A 14,475-nucleotide genomic window follows, 5' to 3' on the forward strand; every position below is an offset into this window, starting at 1 on the left:
TCGCGATCGACCCTGCCGTGTCAACCCCATGCGGCCCAAGCCGACCGTCTATATCGGTCTCACAAGCTCAAGCAGAGCTAGCCGGGCCAGGACCGTGGCGAAGGGGACCACCCGCGCCGCCGTGCACGGCTCGCGCTCGCCGACGAACACGACCGTCGAGGTGTGCGTACGTACGGTACCATCATGCTCCTAATCTATAGCCGCCGGCGCCGAGCGGTCGTGGCCTGACCGCCTGACGTCGAGCGGTCGTGCAGGGCAGGGAGGAAGCGGAGGAGGCGAAGAAAAGGAAGGAGGAGAAGCGGAAGGTGAGGGAGCAGGTGGAGGCCAAGGTCGACGACGCGCAGATCGGCTCTTCCTCCCCTGCTCCTCCTCGCCGCAAGTGACCGGCCAGGCGGGCGGCAGAGGCCTTGTGCTGTGCCTGTTGCCACATCCCACATGTTTCTTTCATCCCTTCTGTTTGTGTTCGCTTAGTTTTTGTTCGGGTGTAGTACAGTACTGATACAGTCGCTCTGAGTAATCGACAGTTCGACACCTCGATTACGGAATAAATCTTCCTCGTGTAACTGACTCAAATCCATGCATGGTCTTGTGGACACGCATCGGCTTGCCGACGCGCAAAACCAAAGCGCGTTATAACCAGAAGAAATGGATCAGCTGCAAGCAGTCAGAATGATGGGCTTGCTAGCAGCTCTATTGTGTCATTTTGTGTGCTTGACTCTTATCATTTGTTGGCTACAGCCATCACCACACATGAAGCTTTTTGCACCCTAGAATGATGGCTATATCGATTCCAGGGTACCGTACAACGAAAGGCCGGCTTCCTTTCAAAAAATAAGAAGAAAAGGAAAGAGCATCCATTTGTTGGTGATGAGTTCTTAATGTCTAGACATTTGCCCCCACTCGTGTTTTGAGTAGTAGACTGGTGAGGGGCCATCCTATCTAGCTTTGAACATAAACGGCCTGTTCTGCTCGAGGAGCGAAATGGGTTGGTTTTAGAATCACCTCCCTAGCGAACATGGTTTAATAATAAGGAATGGTCTCATCCTCCCAAAAACTCGTATGACCCCATGGACTGTAGATGAATTCATGGTTTAGCGTTCATAAACCAAACACCTCCATACAAAAACGACCGTCGCAGCAAACATCGCTATCATTTAGCTTCGGGATGCTTCAGATTGAACCTGGGACTCCACACACTCGCTTGAGGTTGACACCCCTAATATAGATGCCGGCATCAGCATGCCCTGATGCTTCAGATTGGACCTGGGACTCGTTTGAGGCTGAGATCCCCAAATTCCGGCGTCAGCATGGCCCAGCAAGGCTTCAAATGAAACCACACACCGTACCCTGAAAGAAGGCATGAACTGAACTAACATGGAGCGAGCTGGCTATCTGAAATGCTCACTTATAGTCAGCACTTGCCCTTCTTCAATTATTATCAACATAGCACATGTTTGGGCAATCCCTCCTCCAGTTCACATACAATTCATAGTACCAGAGAATCTGGCCTAGCCAGTTCTCTCATTTGCAAAGGCCAAACAGGGACGGAGTGATTACCTCGGATGACTTGGAGCAACCAAATTGGGGTTCCACCCTCAGTTTGGGATAAGACGTCCACGCACCACTTAAACCATGTAAAACGATATCAGGTGAACATAACCGTTTCCGAACGTCACACCAACATCATGGCATCAGTAGACATTGCTCCAAGGAAATCATAAAACGTCAATTGATCCAAAGTATAACTTGTCAGATACACTCAAGCAGATCATCTATTAGTATTGCATATTTAGAATACACCATATCTACCATAATAGCACACCCATTAGAGGCTCCACAACCGTAGGAAGTTATCTCATATTTTGCAGTAGAAATAGAACCTTCTTTGAACTAGACTTGGAGCCAATAACCAGAGTCAAGAACTCTGCGGTCCCAGTGGTTCTTAGCAGGGTACAGTTATGTACAACCAAAACCTGATCTCTTGAAGAGTTATTACAATGGTTCCACAAAACAAATATGTTGGTGACTAGAACTGTTCCTGGATCATTTTGCCTGATTGTTCTTCCCGAAGACATTACCTCATAACAATTACAGCTACAAAAGTCACAATTATACATAATTTTTGACAGTAATAGAGACCTGGCCTGAGTGGTGTAAAATCTAAGGCAAAGAGCGACCAATCACAACACAGCAAAACCAAAAGGCTTTCTAGCAAAGTTATGAAGGGAAACAAAAAGTGTGTAACATGAAACATTAATGTTCAAGGTTTACCTGCCATAGGCTGTAAATATCAGCATCCATACATGAAGTCCAGTACTGGTCTCATTGTACTATTTTTCAGCTTTTAGAATTTCGATTCCAATATCGAAACAAAGCTTCAGCATACATATAGAATATCAAAGTCACAAAAATTGTGGGAAGGACAATCAATACCTACCTGAGATTTTTTTCCCATGTAAAAAGGAAGACTGTAGGGTTCCAACAGAGCTGTTACAGCAGAGCAGAGACTTAAAACAAGTGCGACACTTCAATAAAACCCATTGTACAGTAATAAATAGCAAAAGGGAACGGTCTACCTCATGAGTCCCAACTGTGAATAAAACTATCTAAATGTTCAGCTAATGATCTGGACTTCTAGATCTTCCATAGCCATGCCTGCTTGGAGAACGTGACCTGCTCCTCATTCTCCCTCGGTCATTTGTCATATCACCACTCCTGTATCTGTGGCCTCCTCTTTCAGAATCCCTCCCATTTCTGTAGGAATTGCTCCGATACTCTGATCCTCTATCTCTGTAATCATAGGACCTATCTCTTCCACGGCTTCGCTCATACTGACGATCACGATCATAGTCACGCTCCCCAGACCTCTCCCTTCTGGTACCACTGTCCCTGCCCCCACTGTCGTACTCTTTACCCCTCTGTTTCCGACGTTCCTCTGCTTTCTGCTCCCTTGCAAGCCTCTCTTCCTCTTTAGCCTTCTCTTTTGCAGCCTGGACAGTTAGAAACAACCATAAGTACTTGATAAATTAAATCTGTACTCATACTTCTAATGCAGTGATACTTCACCTTGTACTCTGCTAGAAAATCTCTAACCATGCCATAACCTATGTGCTGTTTCCCAGTCACATGGGACTGCGTCCTCTCAAGAGCATCATCAGCAACTAAGAATGATCCGCATGTTTCGCAAAGTTCCATCTTCTTCTCAAGCATGGCCACTTTGTTGTCCGCTTGGTTAGCTAAAGCTGTCTTCTCAGCATTTAGAATGTCAACCTGCAAACCAGAAATTAAACGACAATTACACAAACTGATGAAGTAGTGTTCAAACATAATAAAGAACCCAGATAGATCTTCCGTGTCAGTACCCTCCTCATAAGTGCCTCAGCCTCATCCACTTTACCAGCCTCACCAAGCTCCTCGATTTGCTCCAGCAGCTTCTTGACCTGTTCTTCTCGTGCTGAGAGCTGCTCAGCTATTTTTCCAGGGATTGGCATTGGCACAGCAGAATCATGAGCCAATCTTTCTCGACCACGCCTTATTTTTCTATCCAAATCCACTACCTGCAACAGAATAAACAAAGGTAAATGTACTGGCCAAAAAGCTTTGAGAGAGCAAGCGATAAACTCACCAATTTCTCACATTGTTGTGCAAGCTCTGCCTCAAACCTTCGCATATAACTATCATGCCGAGGAGACTTCTCAAAGCTGCACTTACCAAAACACCCATGTGAGATATACACGACACTCTATATAGCCAATCATATAATCATACAAGGGTGAATTATTGATTAAACACAATCTCTACAAATGAAACTGAAGTGGCAATAGTGTCTTTATTAACTTCTTGTACCAAGAATCTAACTGAACCAATAACGATTACATTTGTGTCTTTGTTGTGAGCTATCATTGATTCAAATTATTTAACATTAGTAACTTGGTTTACTTGTTCTATGGCAAAATTGCTCAATGCTGGCAACTTGGCTTACTTGTTTAGAACTGCTTGCTTGATAGAACAGTTAAAACTTTGTATAAGCATAACTCACATAACTTGTAAGAAAATCTACATCCACAAACTTAGTACTATGAGCATTATACCCGAATATACTTGTCAGAACTCCTAAAAACATCTCAAACTGTCAAACAATAGCACGGAATTCAGCATAGCAAAACTAACTGCACATATGAAATGTCCATTTATATTCATCTGGATGATAGAGAAATCCTACTCCCTCAAGCCAAAAGTCAGTATCGTTTCGCAAGATGGGCTAGGTGTCAACTATGAATGAGGGTGCCAATTAGATCCTATTTGCCACCTGTAAAGGCTAAGCAGGCCTTCTTAAATACCAGCCTGATGCAACTTTCACTTATTTCATCCACAACTTTAATTTGCACACAGTAATCTTTAGAACACGTGTATGTTTTGCAAGCCTTTGACAATACACATTCAACCTTGGTTTTTCACCAAATACGCTCAAATTTCTCTCCAGTTTGTGGAGAGCAATTTTTTAATGTCTTCTATAAAAATGTTATCATATAAAAGGAATATGAAAGAATGTTGCTGCTGTAACATGTGCATTCATCCTAGAGCAGCTATTTCTTTTTGGGACTGAGTAGGATGTCATGGCATGATCATTTCACATAATGGATCTGGTGTGTCATCTAATTTTGCACAAAAGATGCACAAGTCGAACTAAAATTTATAGCCTGACGGTGAAGACAGCTTAATCCTCAGTCCTCACAACTAAAAACTAGTTCAACTATAAAGATCTAGAAATTCGTATAACGCAAACATCAATTACATTCTGGTATCGTGTCCTATGATTCCCAATAACAAAGCCTCTCTTTTCCCACTTGCAACCAACCCAAATACCTTTATTCAAAAAAAAAACAACCCAAATACCCTACTTTGTCCCTAAAAATAACGCATTACTAAGATAGTACCTCACCACAAATCCTTCTGGGTTTTTCTTAGAAGAAGCCTGTTGATTTTTTTTCTTAAAAGAAATGCCTACTAAATTTCAATCAAATCAGCATCACAATCAGTCTTACCTCTCCTTGAGCTTCGGATCATGGATCCTCGAGCACGTCCCTGCAAACACGCCAGCCGAACTTATCATCAGTAAAACAAAATCCACCGCAAAACGCAAGGAAAAAAAACGGGGAGCGGCCGTACCGAGGTTGCTCTTGGTGTTGACGAAGAGGTCGTGAGGGCAGAACCGGACCATGTAGGGACCGCACACGTCGGGATCGTCCCACTTCAGCTCCTTGTGCCCCTTCTTCTCCTCCTCCGTCAAGTTGCGAGCTGCAAACGACGGCACCCACGGCGAGGTTAGGGGTAGGGTTAGGGCGTGGGGCGGCGGCTTTCGCGAGACGGGGAATCTGGTGGCACTCACCTGTGCCCATGAGCTCGTCGAGGAGGGCTCGCTGCGCGTCCATGGCGGCGAGGGCGGTGAAGCCGTCGAGAAACCCTAGCCTGCGGCTCCGACTTTGCTTTCCCCTTTCTGGGTGGGTTTGGGATTTGGGGTTGTCTTCCAAATAGGAACAGACAGGGAAACAGAACCCTAGCGCTTCTCCTATTTTTCGAATCCAAACAGGCAAATACAAATGTCAATGTGAGAGTGAAATCCTATTACCGGATGGGAATTTACGAAATGCACCTTATAATTGGGATAAAACATATTCACCTTACGCACACAAACTCAACGAAGCTATGAGCTGCTCTCTACAAAAACAATAATAAATAAGAAAAATCACACTATTGTACGATGTTTGCTACCTATGTTTAAGCAAAACACTAATTTCCAGGCATCGGTGGAAAAATATTTATATTTAGGTGTAGCAAAAAAATTTTATGTTTATTACTTGAAGATCATTGGGCAACTCAATGTCCTTAGTAGATAATGTCTCTTAGGGTATGTTTTGTTTTTGTTTTTTATTTTATAGTTTCACAATATATATATATATATATATATATATATATATATAAAACTAGACTACTTAGTGCTAACGAATAAAGAAAGGGGCTGATGAAGTCCTTCTAGTGATAAGTCTCGCTAAAACCAGACACCATAATACCACGAAAAGAGACACCATATAGCTATCAAATTTGAAGGGACTAAGAATACATCTTATCGGGAGAGGGAAAGACTACATTACAGAAGGGAGGCAGCTCACCGGTAAGGAAAACGATAAGGAAAAAACTAGTGACTTGTTATATTTTGTATAATGGCATGGTTGCATGCCACAATCTAATAGAACGAGTTTAAGGCTACTTTTCTGCATTGTGAATCGTGGTTGCTTAATTGGAAATTATATTATGGCCATCCGAGAGAGTCGAGCTCTATAGATTATGACCTATATTTTGGAAGGCTAGGTGAAAACAAAACATGATCTTAGTGTATTGATGAAGATACAAGACTACAAGAGTACGACTCTATCAGAATGCGGAGTCTTCTGTGCTTTATTTAAACATGTGATTGTCACAAGTCTTAGCAGGGTAATAATAAAATAAGATGATGTCTCCTCGAATAAAAGTAAATGCGCACATATTTCTTTGCTTTTTATATTTACAAATGTAATTCTCAAAATATTCATGCATTACATCATGATAAAAAAAATTAAGCAAATATATTCAAATATTTATAGTAGAAGTATGCTCATATGTGCAATGTAGAAAACGAACACAAGTTGAGGTTTTACCTTCTTGTTCATTTTTACATTGAACATTTAACATAATTTGCAAAAAAATATTTACCCCGTATGTATAATATACCTATATTTATATTTGTGGGTCTTGTAATTTTTTTCTTTTGAAAGTGTGTAAGCACAAGAATCATCTTCACACATGTGTTATGGCGGTAGAAGGAAGAACACGAGTTAAAAATTGAAGGTGGTTTTTGATAAATATATTTTTATATTTTGAGAATTGGAAAAATTGCAAATGAAGCATCAAAGTGGCTTGGGTGATTTGAAGATCTTTGTGGTAAGAACCTACTTGGTTGGGCTCCAAAATTTGCCTAGTCAAAATGAATGGCACTTATTTGCTTGGCACCCGATCAAGTAATATCCTAAAGATCTTGCCCAAGTTTTGGCAGAAAAATTGTGTCATGACCACGTTTTGGCATAGATCTGGCATGGCATAGAGACAAACCAATCAACTCTAAATCCAGTTTAGTCCAGTTTAGTCTTCGGTCCACGATTGGTGGACAAAACTCGGCCATAACATGATGTGCCAATACAGACCCTTCGATCGCCATCCTTATAGTGGTTTGGGAGATTGGGAAAGAAAGAATAAAGCCAAAACCGGTTGGTTAAAAGAATAAAGACAGTTTTACTCATAAAATGTGGTACAACACTTATGAGAGGATGCAGTACAGCCATAGTCCACAGACAGCATTGTCAAGACTCAAGATCATCATGTATGGAACTCACAACTTAAGGGTTAAAAGTCATCACTGAAAAATATCTAAGGTGCCTATTTCTTCTCTATAATGATACAACGATGGCTTCTTCTTTTTCTTTTGCCCTTTTTGCTTTTCTCCTCCTTTGGAAAGTACTAATTTCATTTCTTATCTGCCATCCCTGTATTGGAAAAGAATGAAAAATAGATGAACAATCAGAGATACTAACTCCTTAGTTTAGTCGGAGAGACTGTATGCTCATGCTATGCAAGACTGCAACTCAAGGAATTAAGGAATTAGGTGGAGCGGCAATTCTCACCGAAGGATTTTCCTCAGCTGTTCGATGTGGCTCGTGAGTTCTTGCTGCTTACATATTAGTGTCTGCAGGGTCTGAACGTATAAGAAAATTATCATTCAGTTGCTAGATGTCTCGGGCTGCAATTTCCTAATCGGGGCGGGTTCTGTTGCTCACCTCCTTAGTCTGAGCAGCGCAGTCTTCAAGTTCTTGGATCTTCACTGAGATCTGTTCACCGACTTGTTTCTGTAGAATATTTCCGCTTGTATCAGTGCCATCCTGTCCCATAGAGAAATCAATATTGATGTGATATTTTGTGCACAGAGAGTTGGACTATCTGGTTGAACCAACATAGATATATTTTCTTTACTTGCTGCCTTAAAACTTAATATTATCTAATGTTATATGCTTTTTTTCCTGTTATGAATTGAAAGTCCATGGGTATAGAAACGAAATTTTAGAAATAAAAAAATGACACGAACAAAGACCTGGTCATCCTTTAACAACATGCCAAGAGTTCTTTTCCTACGAGAAGTGGAATCTACTTGTTTCGCAGAAGGCTCCTGCAATTAAAAATACGAAGAATGAAGAGTCCATGATGGTTTTTTTTTTTATCTTTTGCAAGGGATGAGAGATAACAAGATGGAAGACAGGAGAGCCAAATTCATTTTGGCATAGCACTAAGTAATGGCAAGGAAGAGCATGGACCAAAAAACAACAAGATGAAACAGGTAGGTGCAAGAAACATGCAACACTTATATTCTCTCAGACTATTCTGGACTATTCTGTTCTGAAGGGGCAAGGTGTGCATGCACGAGTTGCGTGATGATTATCTCTCTCTCTCGAAAAGAAAACCAACTGGCTGAAAGGATAAGGGGGCTAAAAAGAGGTAAGCTTTGAGCAAGGGCAGTAGGAAAACTAGGATCAGTTCTATGAAACATAGATTGAAGATCTTCATTTCTCCAGTCGGCAGCTGCAGTCAGTAATAGCAAAAGCTACAGGATGTCCCATACTACTTTTCCTTTGAATGTTCATTCTGGAATTGAATGTCACAAATAAGACTCATACTTCAGAGTTCAGACTTTGAACTGCTTGAATCAGGAGCTGTAATCCGCAGTGTCAGTCAAAGCATTGGCAGCAGTGAGCAGAGGTCAAGAACAAGCGGTAAGAGCACTCAGAGAGCAAACAGCAGCTCATCAAACCTTTCAGTTTCGTTTACAGCTCAAGTGGTTTGTTTTAAGTAACGTAGTCAAGCAAGGTTTTCATCCTGAAGACAGGATTTGGGTGAGCCAGCAAAGAAAGTCAGAAATGAACTGGAAATTAGAGGAAACGAAGGTCATAGATGTGACAGTGAAGCCTTGAAGGCACAACTATCTAGGTCAATGGATACACAATCAACATTATAAACTGAAAAATCATGATTGACAAGTTACTGAGTCTGTAACACTTCAAAACTCTTAATACCGTCATATCAATTGTTGATGACCATACAACAATACTACAGGCACCCTAGAGGTCAGTGCTGATAAGGGCTTAACTGTTGAAGCTAAAGTGCAAAGAACAATAAGAGTACATATATAAATTACCTGACAACCTGTGAAGCTTTCACAGGCAATTGTAGCAGTCAGTTCATTGAAAGACTTCTGACCTTTACCAAATGCTGCCTAAAAATCACAAATAGACTCCATCACTCCAACATTTTTTTTTCAAATTTTATTTCAGCTTCCCAGAAAATTTCCAAATGAATTCTAAAAGAAACATCATACCTTACCTTAGAAGCACGAACCATTTGTGGGTCAGTCCAGGGTCCTTTATCTTGGAGCAAGCATCCTCCTGTTGCAGGACAAGTGCATGTTCCACCTAAAAAGTCTGGTAAATTGCTGCAGAAAGGAGCAATCATTCAAGCCGCTAAAGATGCAAAAGTTGCACATGACTTGATGCACTTTTACCTTGGGTCAACAGCTTCTAATAATGTGTTAAGGTAATTGGTCCCCAGAACCTTACAAGCAACATAGGCATAAGCATTCATATATTTTGTCAAACAATAATTAGTACAAAAGAAAAGATGTGGTACCTGAATCTTTGCTAAAGTTCTTGCTTCCATGAATGCTTTCAATACTTTCCACAGTGCTCTAAATCCAGTTCCAGCATTAATTATATAAAGTTGATTTAATGTCTGTAGCAGGAAGCAAGATGTGTATGAGCAGATTGTGGTTAGTGTAAGAGCCACAATAGATGTTCCAGCATAGACATAACCAAGACAAACCTCTGGATAGTAATTGCTATCAATCTTTTGGATCTCTACAAACATCTCTCTTGCAGATTTTGAAAAATTATTCATCCCCTGAACAACATCAGCCAAGGGAAAACATATGATTGTGCACAGATTGTCAATAACTTCATTATATGCCCGACAGAGCATTAAAAACTAACAAATAAAACGTCTGACAATACCCTGTAAACAGTTTTTTTTTTGTTTCATATCTGTGGAATGTCTGTCTAGCCATAAAATGAAATGTAAATAACTCTTAATATTTTACAGAAAGGCCTTGTTGGGAAACCAAATTACAATACAATAATAATTCAAAGCATCCTTAATACTACCTGCTCTTTTTAACATGATACTTGGGTCTTAAGTATTAAACAATGAAGAATGGCTGAACATTTAGGCAACTATTTTCTTATAAACTGGAGTATATAAAACATTAAAGGGAAGTGCTTCATTTAGCTGTCACGCACCAATCCTTTCACATCCAATATGGCTGTTGTAGAGGCTATGTGCTTTTTAGCCGCAAGTGAGCAAGAAGGATATCTCAAAGACATAGTTTTCTCTTGTTCTGATATATGATATTTTACATATCGATCAATACTAGTCACTTGCATGAGCTTGCTGAGATCCACCAACCCAATCCGCTCGATATATAGAGGCCTGCCAAATTTATCAACTCCATGAAATCCATGAGGATAGCATCTTTTCACAGCATCATACTCCTCAAATTTAAAATCCTGTAGCATATAAACAACCATTTAAGCTTGATATTTCAACAAGACTATTATTTTGACACTGAATGAGTACTTTTCAACGCTTAAAGGAAGGATTCAGCAAAATTCCAAGATAATTCTGAGCATAAAGTCGTGTAACAAACCAGAGATAAAAGAAATATAACACAGAATAACCACACCACATACATTTGCAATGGCATCAACAGAACAATCTTCACGCCATTTTAGCATATTTAAGAACATTTCTTTTGCCTTTAAGATATTGAAGCCTCTCATTCTCAGAAAGCTGCATGATGAAAGAGAGTAATGAGGTCAAGACCATCTTCAGTGCCAAATTGAAAGGAAACAGGCATCCTACAACTATGGAAGAATAAAACACCTCCTATCCGCTCCAACAACAATAAAATAGTTTTCCACAAAATAAACAAAATGGGCTTACCGTAGAAGGAGGTAGTAGTCATCAAACTTCTCCGGGAGCTGGTTGCTTGCAAGAAGTAACTCTCTTAAGGATTGCACACACTGCTCTTCTTTCTGGTCATGGACACCGTCAACAATATTGCGAGAAATTTTGGTCTTGCTGTTCCTCCTAAGTAGCTGTTCGATAGATCTGAAGCTCATCTTTGATATGGAGGAGGTTTTGCTCTGTACTTGAAACAGGTGTCAATACTCTTCAAATAGGAACTCAATAAATTAGTTCTGAAGCTATGATATTTAATAATAACTATCAGAGCCCTAAATAAAGGAATGGAACACATTGTCCGTATTGCCAGAAGCAGATCTAGAGTTTATTATGGCCTTTTAGCATTCCAGTTTCTATTATTTGGTTTAGATATGTACAAATAGTTAGGATGGAAATCTCAATACAGAATACAGAAGTAGGATAAAGAAGCACCCTTAGGTACCCAAATTAAATTTCAAGCTGAAATTTTTAAAGTTAAAAAAATCTCTATTTCAGATCATTTATTATATAGCTCAATATTGGGCCACACATTTCTGGCAGCAATGATAAAATACATACCAACAGAATAAGGTATTCAGTTAGACTATAGCATATAGCTACTATAAACTAGAAAGTAACGGTCCAAATGGTTGTTCTACCTTGCATCAACATAAAAGATCAGGCTCCTACATGAAGGAGGAAGTAGGAAACCAACAGTTATCACTCAATGATTTATAATCTATTAGACCATCAAGGACACGTATTCTATTGGTAAAGAGAAGGTTGTAACAGTTCATGATAGCAGATCAACCAATAGACAAGTAGCATTATAATTAACATAGTTAGTAGCGAAAAATGTGTGTCGAAACAACAAAGGCAACAAAAGGAAAAAAGCTAGCAACTGATGCCCTCATTTTTATTCTTACAATGATTCTTCTGATTTTTTAACTTCCTCTCTGGGTCACAGATAAAATGAGAAAACCTCAGGTGACTAAGTTAGTACACAATTCCACTCCTGAACGTCTTGCAGAGGCACATCCTTACCGCTACAGCTTAAGGCGGCACTGCAATAGAGCAAAGGAAGAAAAAATGTAGTAGCCACCAATCCTAAGAAGCACGCACAGTTCCCCCATCATAAAGAAATTGTATATCGAGTATCGACTCTCAAGGCCACAAGGCTTATAGACACGATGCGATTTTGAGAACCAGCAGTGGCGCCTGGAACGCGATGCTGTGCTCCCAGGTGATTTCAGCTGGACGAACAGAGCAAGAACAGAACAAAAGAGCGGCTCAGGGGGGCAGGACCTCTACCTCGGGATGGAACTCGGATGGGATGGGTGTACGGTTCTCCTTTACTATAAACTAAGCTCCGTCGCTGATTGGGAGGATATAAAACTGGATGCCGTATGGGCGCGGCGGCATTACGTCGAGCACCTGGTGGGCGCTCGGGGGTGGGGGGAGGTTTCTTCGGCCGGGCGGCGATAAGGTGCGCGAATCTGCCGTCTCCCCCACCTGCACGGCGCGCGGGCGAAGCAACCTGGCGCGGCGGCATCCGGCGTCGCCCTCCGCCTCCAGAACCAGAACGACAGGCCATCACGTGCGCCTGACCCGGCGTGGCCGCCAGCCTCTCTGTACAAGTAGCAGCTGGAGGATTTCCAGCTGGAGCCTAGAGAAGGGCGCGAGGGACGGTGGAGGCGGCGAGGTGGATGCGTTCGCGCCATTGGGAAGCAAAGCTGAAGTCGCGGCTGCTGCTGACGAGATCATCTGTGCGGTGTGGCAATGCCACCGGTGTTGTGCTTTGGCGTTATCCAAAAGGTTGATGCAGTGGTAAGGCGGGAAGTCTCTAGTTTAACACTGGATAAATTTTCAAAAAAAAAACGTGCTCATCTTTCGAAATTTTTTTCACAAAGAGTGTTATCTCAACTTTCAAGTGCATTGAGCAAGACCTGCTCGGTATAGGTCCAACCAACCTAGTGTACTGATATCAACTCAAAAAACATATCATACAGACATACATACACAATACAAATCCAAAGGGAATTGCCGAGTCAACTTGTACATCTTGAAAAGAAAGAGAAGGTACGTGAGAAAAATTATAAACCTTGTGGTGATAAACCGCCACAAACATGAATCATTCATCAAACTTGGACGAATTGTTTATAACATATATTTTTAAGGAATTAGTTCTTTTTAATCTATTGAATTTTTTGTTTCTTTAATTTTGACAGCAAAATCTAATACCATTCGCATATAATACATCAACTCAAGTTTGATCCAAGCATGTTTTTTTTGGTGGTTTCCAAATTCCAATTGATACTGTTCTTTTTTTTTTACCGAAGTCGGTAGGAAAACTCCGACCTATTTTTATTTTTTTTATTTCTAACCTATTTAATTTGTTCCCAGATAAAGTTGAACTCAAGCCCGTTGGATGCTACTCAGGTGCTGCTTATCACTAGTCCAATAACCACCAACAAATTTACCTCTAATGTTACGTCCAACCATTGGCGGAGCTAAAACACAAGTCAAGAGGTTGCCATTAGTACTGATATGTTGGTTAATGCACTAATTTTTTAATTTCTAAGCATCAATTTATAGCGGGTTGATGGTTTTTACAACTAGCAAGGAGGGTCAGGGCCCTCTTTAACCTACATGTAGCTGTGCAACCATCCAAAGCCTCTTGGATCCTAAAACTCAAAGCCTCTTGGATCCTAAACCTATTCTATTCATGACGGAACCTATTTAGACTCCTTTGATAAGGCTTCTCAAAAAGCTTCTCCACTGGTTTTTGGTGAAGTCCTACCAAATGGACAATTTCAAAACGGCTATATCGCCAAAGCCAGAAAGAAGCCACAAAACGGTTTACATTAAAGAGAAGAAAAAAAAGTCACTTCACCGGCTTCTCCTCCCTCTCCAAGCATTAAATGACCATAAAATTAACCATATTGCCATTGAGAAGCTATTTTACCAAACGTTTTTCCAAAACGGCTTCAACTCTACTAGAGAAGCTACTTCACCAGAGGAGCCGGAGCTCTACCAAATGGGTCTTAGATCTCATATACTCATGGAGGTGGATAAGAGCTACCTCATGCACGTGATGTTTACTCAAACAGATGGAGGGACAAAAATCGACCTTTTGTCTAATTTGAAGCTCTAAAGTCTATGATACCATGTAGGCAAAAAGTTGATGTGGTAAGAGAGTTAACAAGGAGAGATGTAAAAATATGAAAAATCGGGTCTCATGCAAGACATGGTGCTGACACGATCTCCAATGAAAATTAAGAGAGGGGAGAGAGGAGAGAAAGTTTATTACGAAGAAATTATAAGTTGGGATGTAATTTTTAG

General features: G+C 40.8%; 2 protein-coding genes across 19 annotated transcripts; both read right to left on the reverse strand.

Moving 5' to 3' along the window:
- Nucleotides 1-1,711: 1,711 nt before the first annotated feature.
- On the reverse strand, nucleotides 1,712-5,540 carry LOC101761814 (luc7-like protein 3). 10 transcript variants are annotated; one of them, XR_002676538.1, is made up of 10 exons: nucleotides 5,390-5,540; nucleotides 5,170-5,298; nucleotides 5,046-5,085; nucleotides 3,626-3,701; nucleotides 3,363-3,557; nucleotides 3,067-3,270; nucleotides 2,577-2,990; nucleotides 2,438-2,487; nucleotides 2,272-2,341; nucleotides 1,712-2,094 (listed from the first exon to the last, which is right to left on the reverse strand). XR_002676538.1 is itself a non-coding variant. In XM_004956071.2 (8 exons), the coding sequence occupies exons 1-7, from the start codon at nucleotides 5,430-5,432 to the stop codon at nucleotides 2,619-2,621; spliced, it is 1,059 nt and encodes a 352-aa protein (XP_004956128.1). In that variant the 5' UTR covers nucleotides 5,433-5,540; the 3' UTR covers nucleotides 1,712-2,487; nucleotides 2,577-2,618. The 10 variants fall into 10 exon arrangements, 2 of the variants coding, with proteins under 2 accessions (XP_004956128.1, XP_004956127.1); XR_002676537.1 differs by having other exon boundaries at nucleotides 1,712-2,160; XR_001163454.2 differs by having other exon boundaries at nucleotides 1,712-2,341.
- Nucleotides 5,541-7,302: 1,762 nt separating this feature from the next.
- On the reverse strand, nucleotides 7,303-12,939 carry LOC101763316 (phosphatidylinositol/phosphatidylcholine transfer protein SFH11). Of its 9 annotated transcripts, none has more exons than XM_004956073.3 (13): nucleotides 12,445-12,933; nucleotides 11,134-11,336; nucleotides 10,881-10,980; nucleotides 10,431-10,697; nucleotides 9,958-10,035; nucleotides 9,766-9,867; nucleotides 9,641-9,690; nucleotides 9,463-9,571; nucleotides 9,278-9,355; nucleotides 8,180-8,254; nucleotides 7,869-7,970; nucleotides 7,716-7,786; nucleotides 7,303-7,577 (listed from the first exon to the last, which is right to left on the reverse strand). In XM_004956073.3, exons 2-13 carry the CDS (start codon nucleotides 11,310-11,312, stop codon nucleotides 7,565-7,567), a joined length of 1,224 nt encoding a protein of 407 aa, XP_004956130.1. In that variant the 5' UTR covers nucleotides 11,313-11,336; nucleotides 12,445-12,933; the 3' UTR covers nucleotides 7,303-7,564. The 9 variants fall into 9 exon arrangements, with proteins under 9 accessions (XP_004956130.1, XP_022679595.1, XP_004956131.1 ...); XM_022823860.1 differs by having other exon boundaries at nucleotides 11,134-12,197; XM_004956074.3 differs by having other exon boundaries at nucleotides 12,178-12,933.
- Nucleotides 12,940-14,475: the final 1,536 nt, after the last annotated feature.

Source organism: Setaria italica, chromosome II (assembly GCF_000263155.2).
Source record: "Setaria italica strain Yugu1 chromosome II, Setaria_italica_v2.0, whole genome shotgun sequence".
Lineage (NCBI taxonomy): Eukaryota > Viridiplantae > Streptophyta > Magnoliopsida > Poales > Poaceae > Setaria > Setaria italica.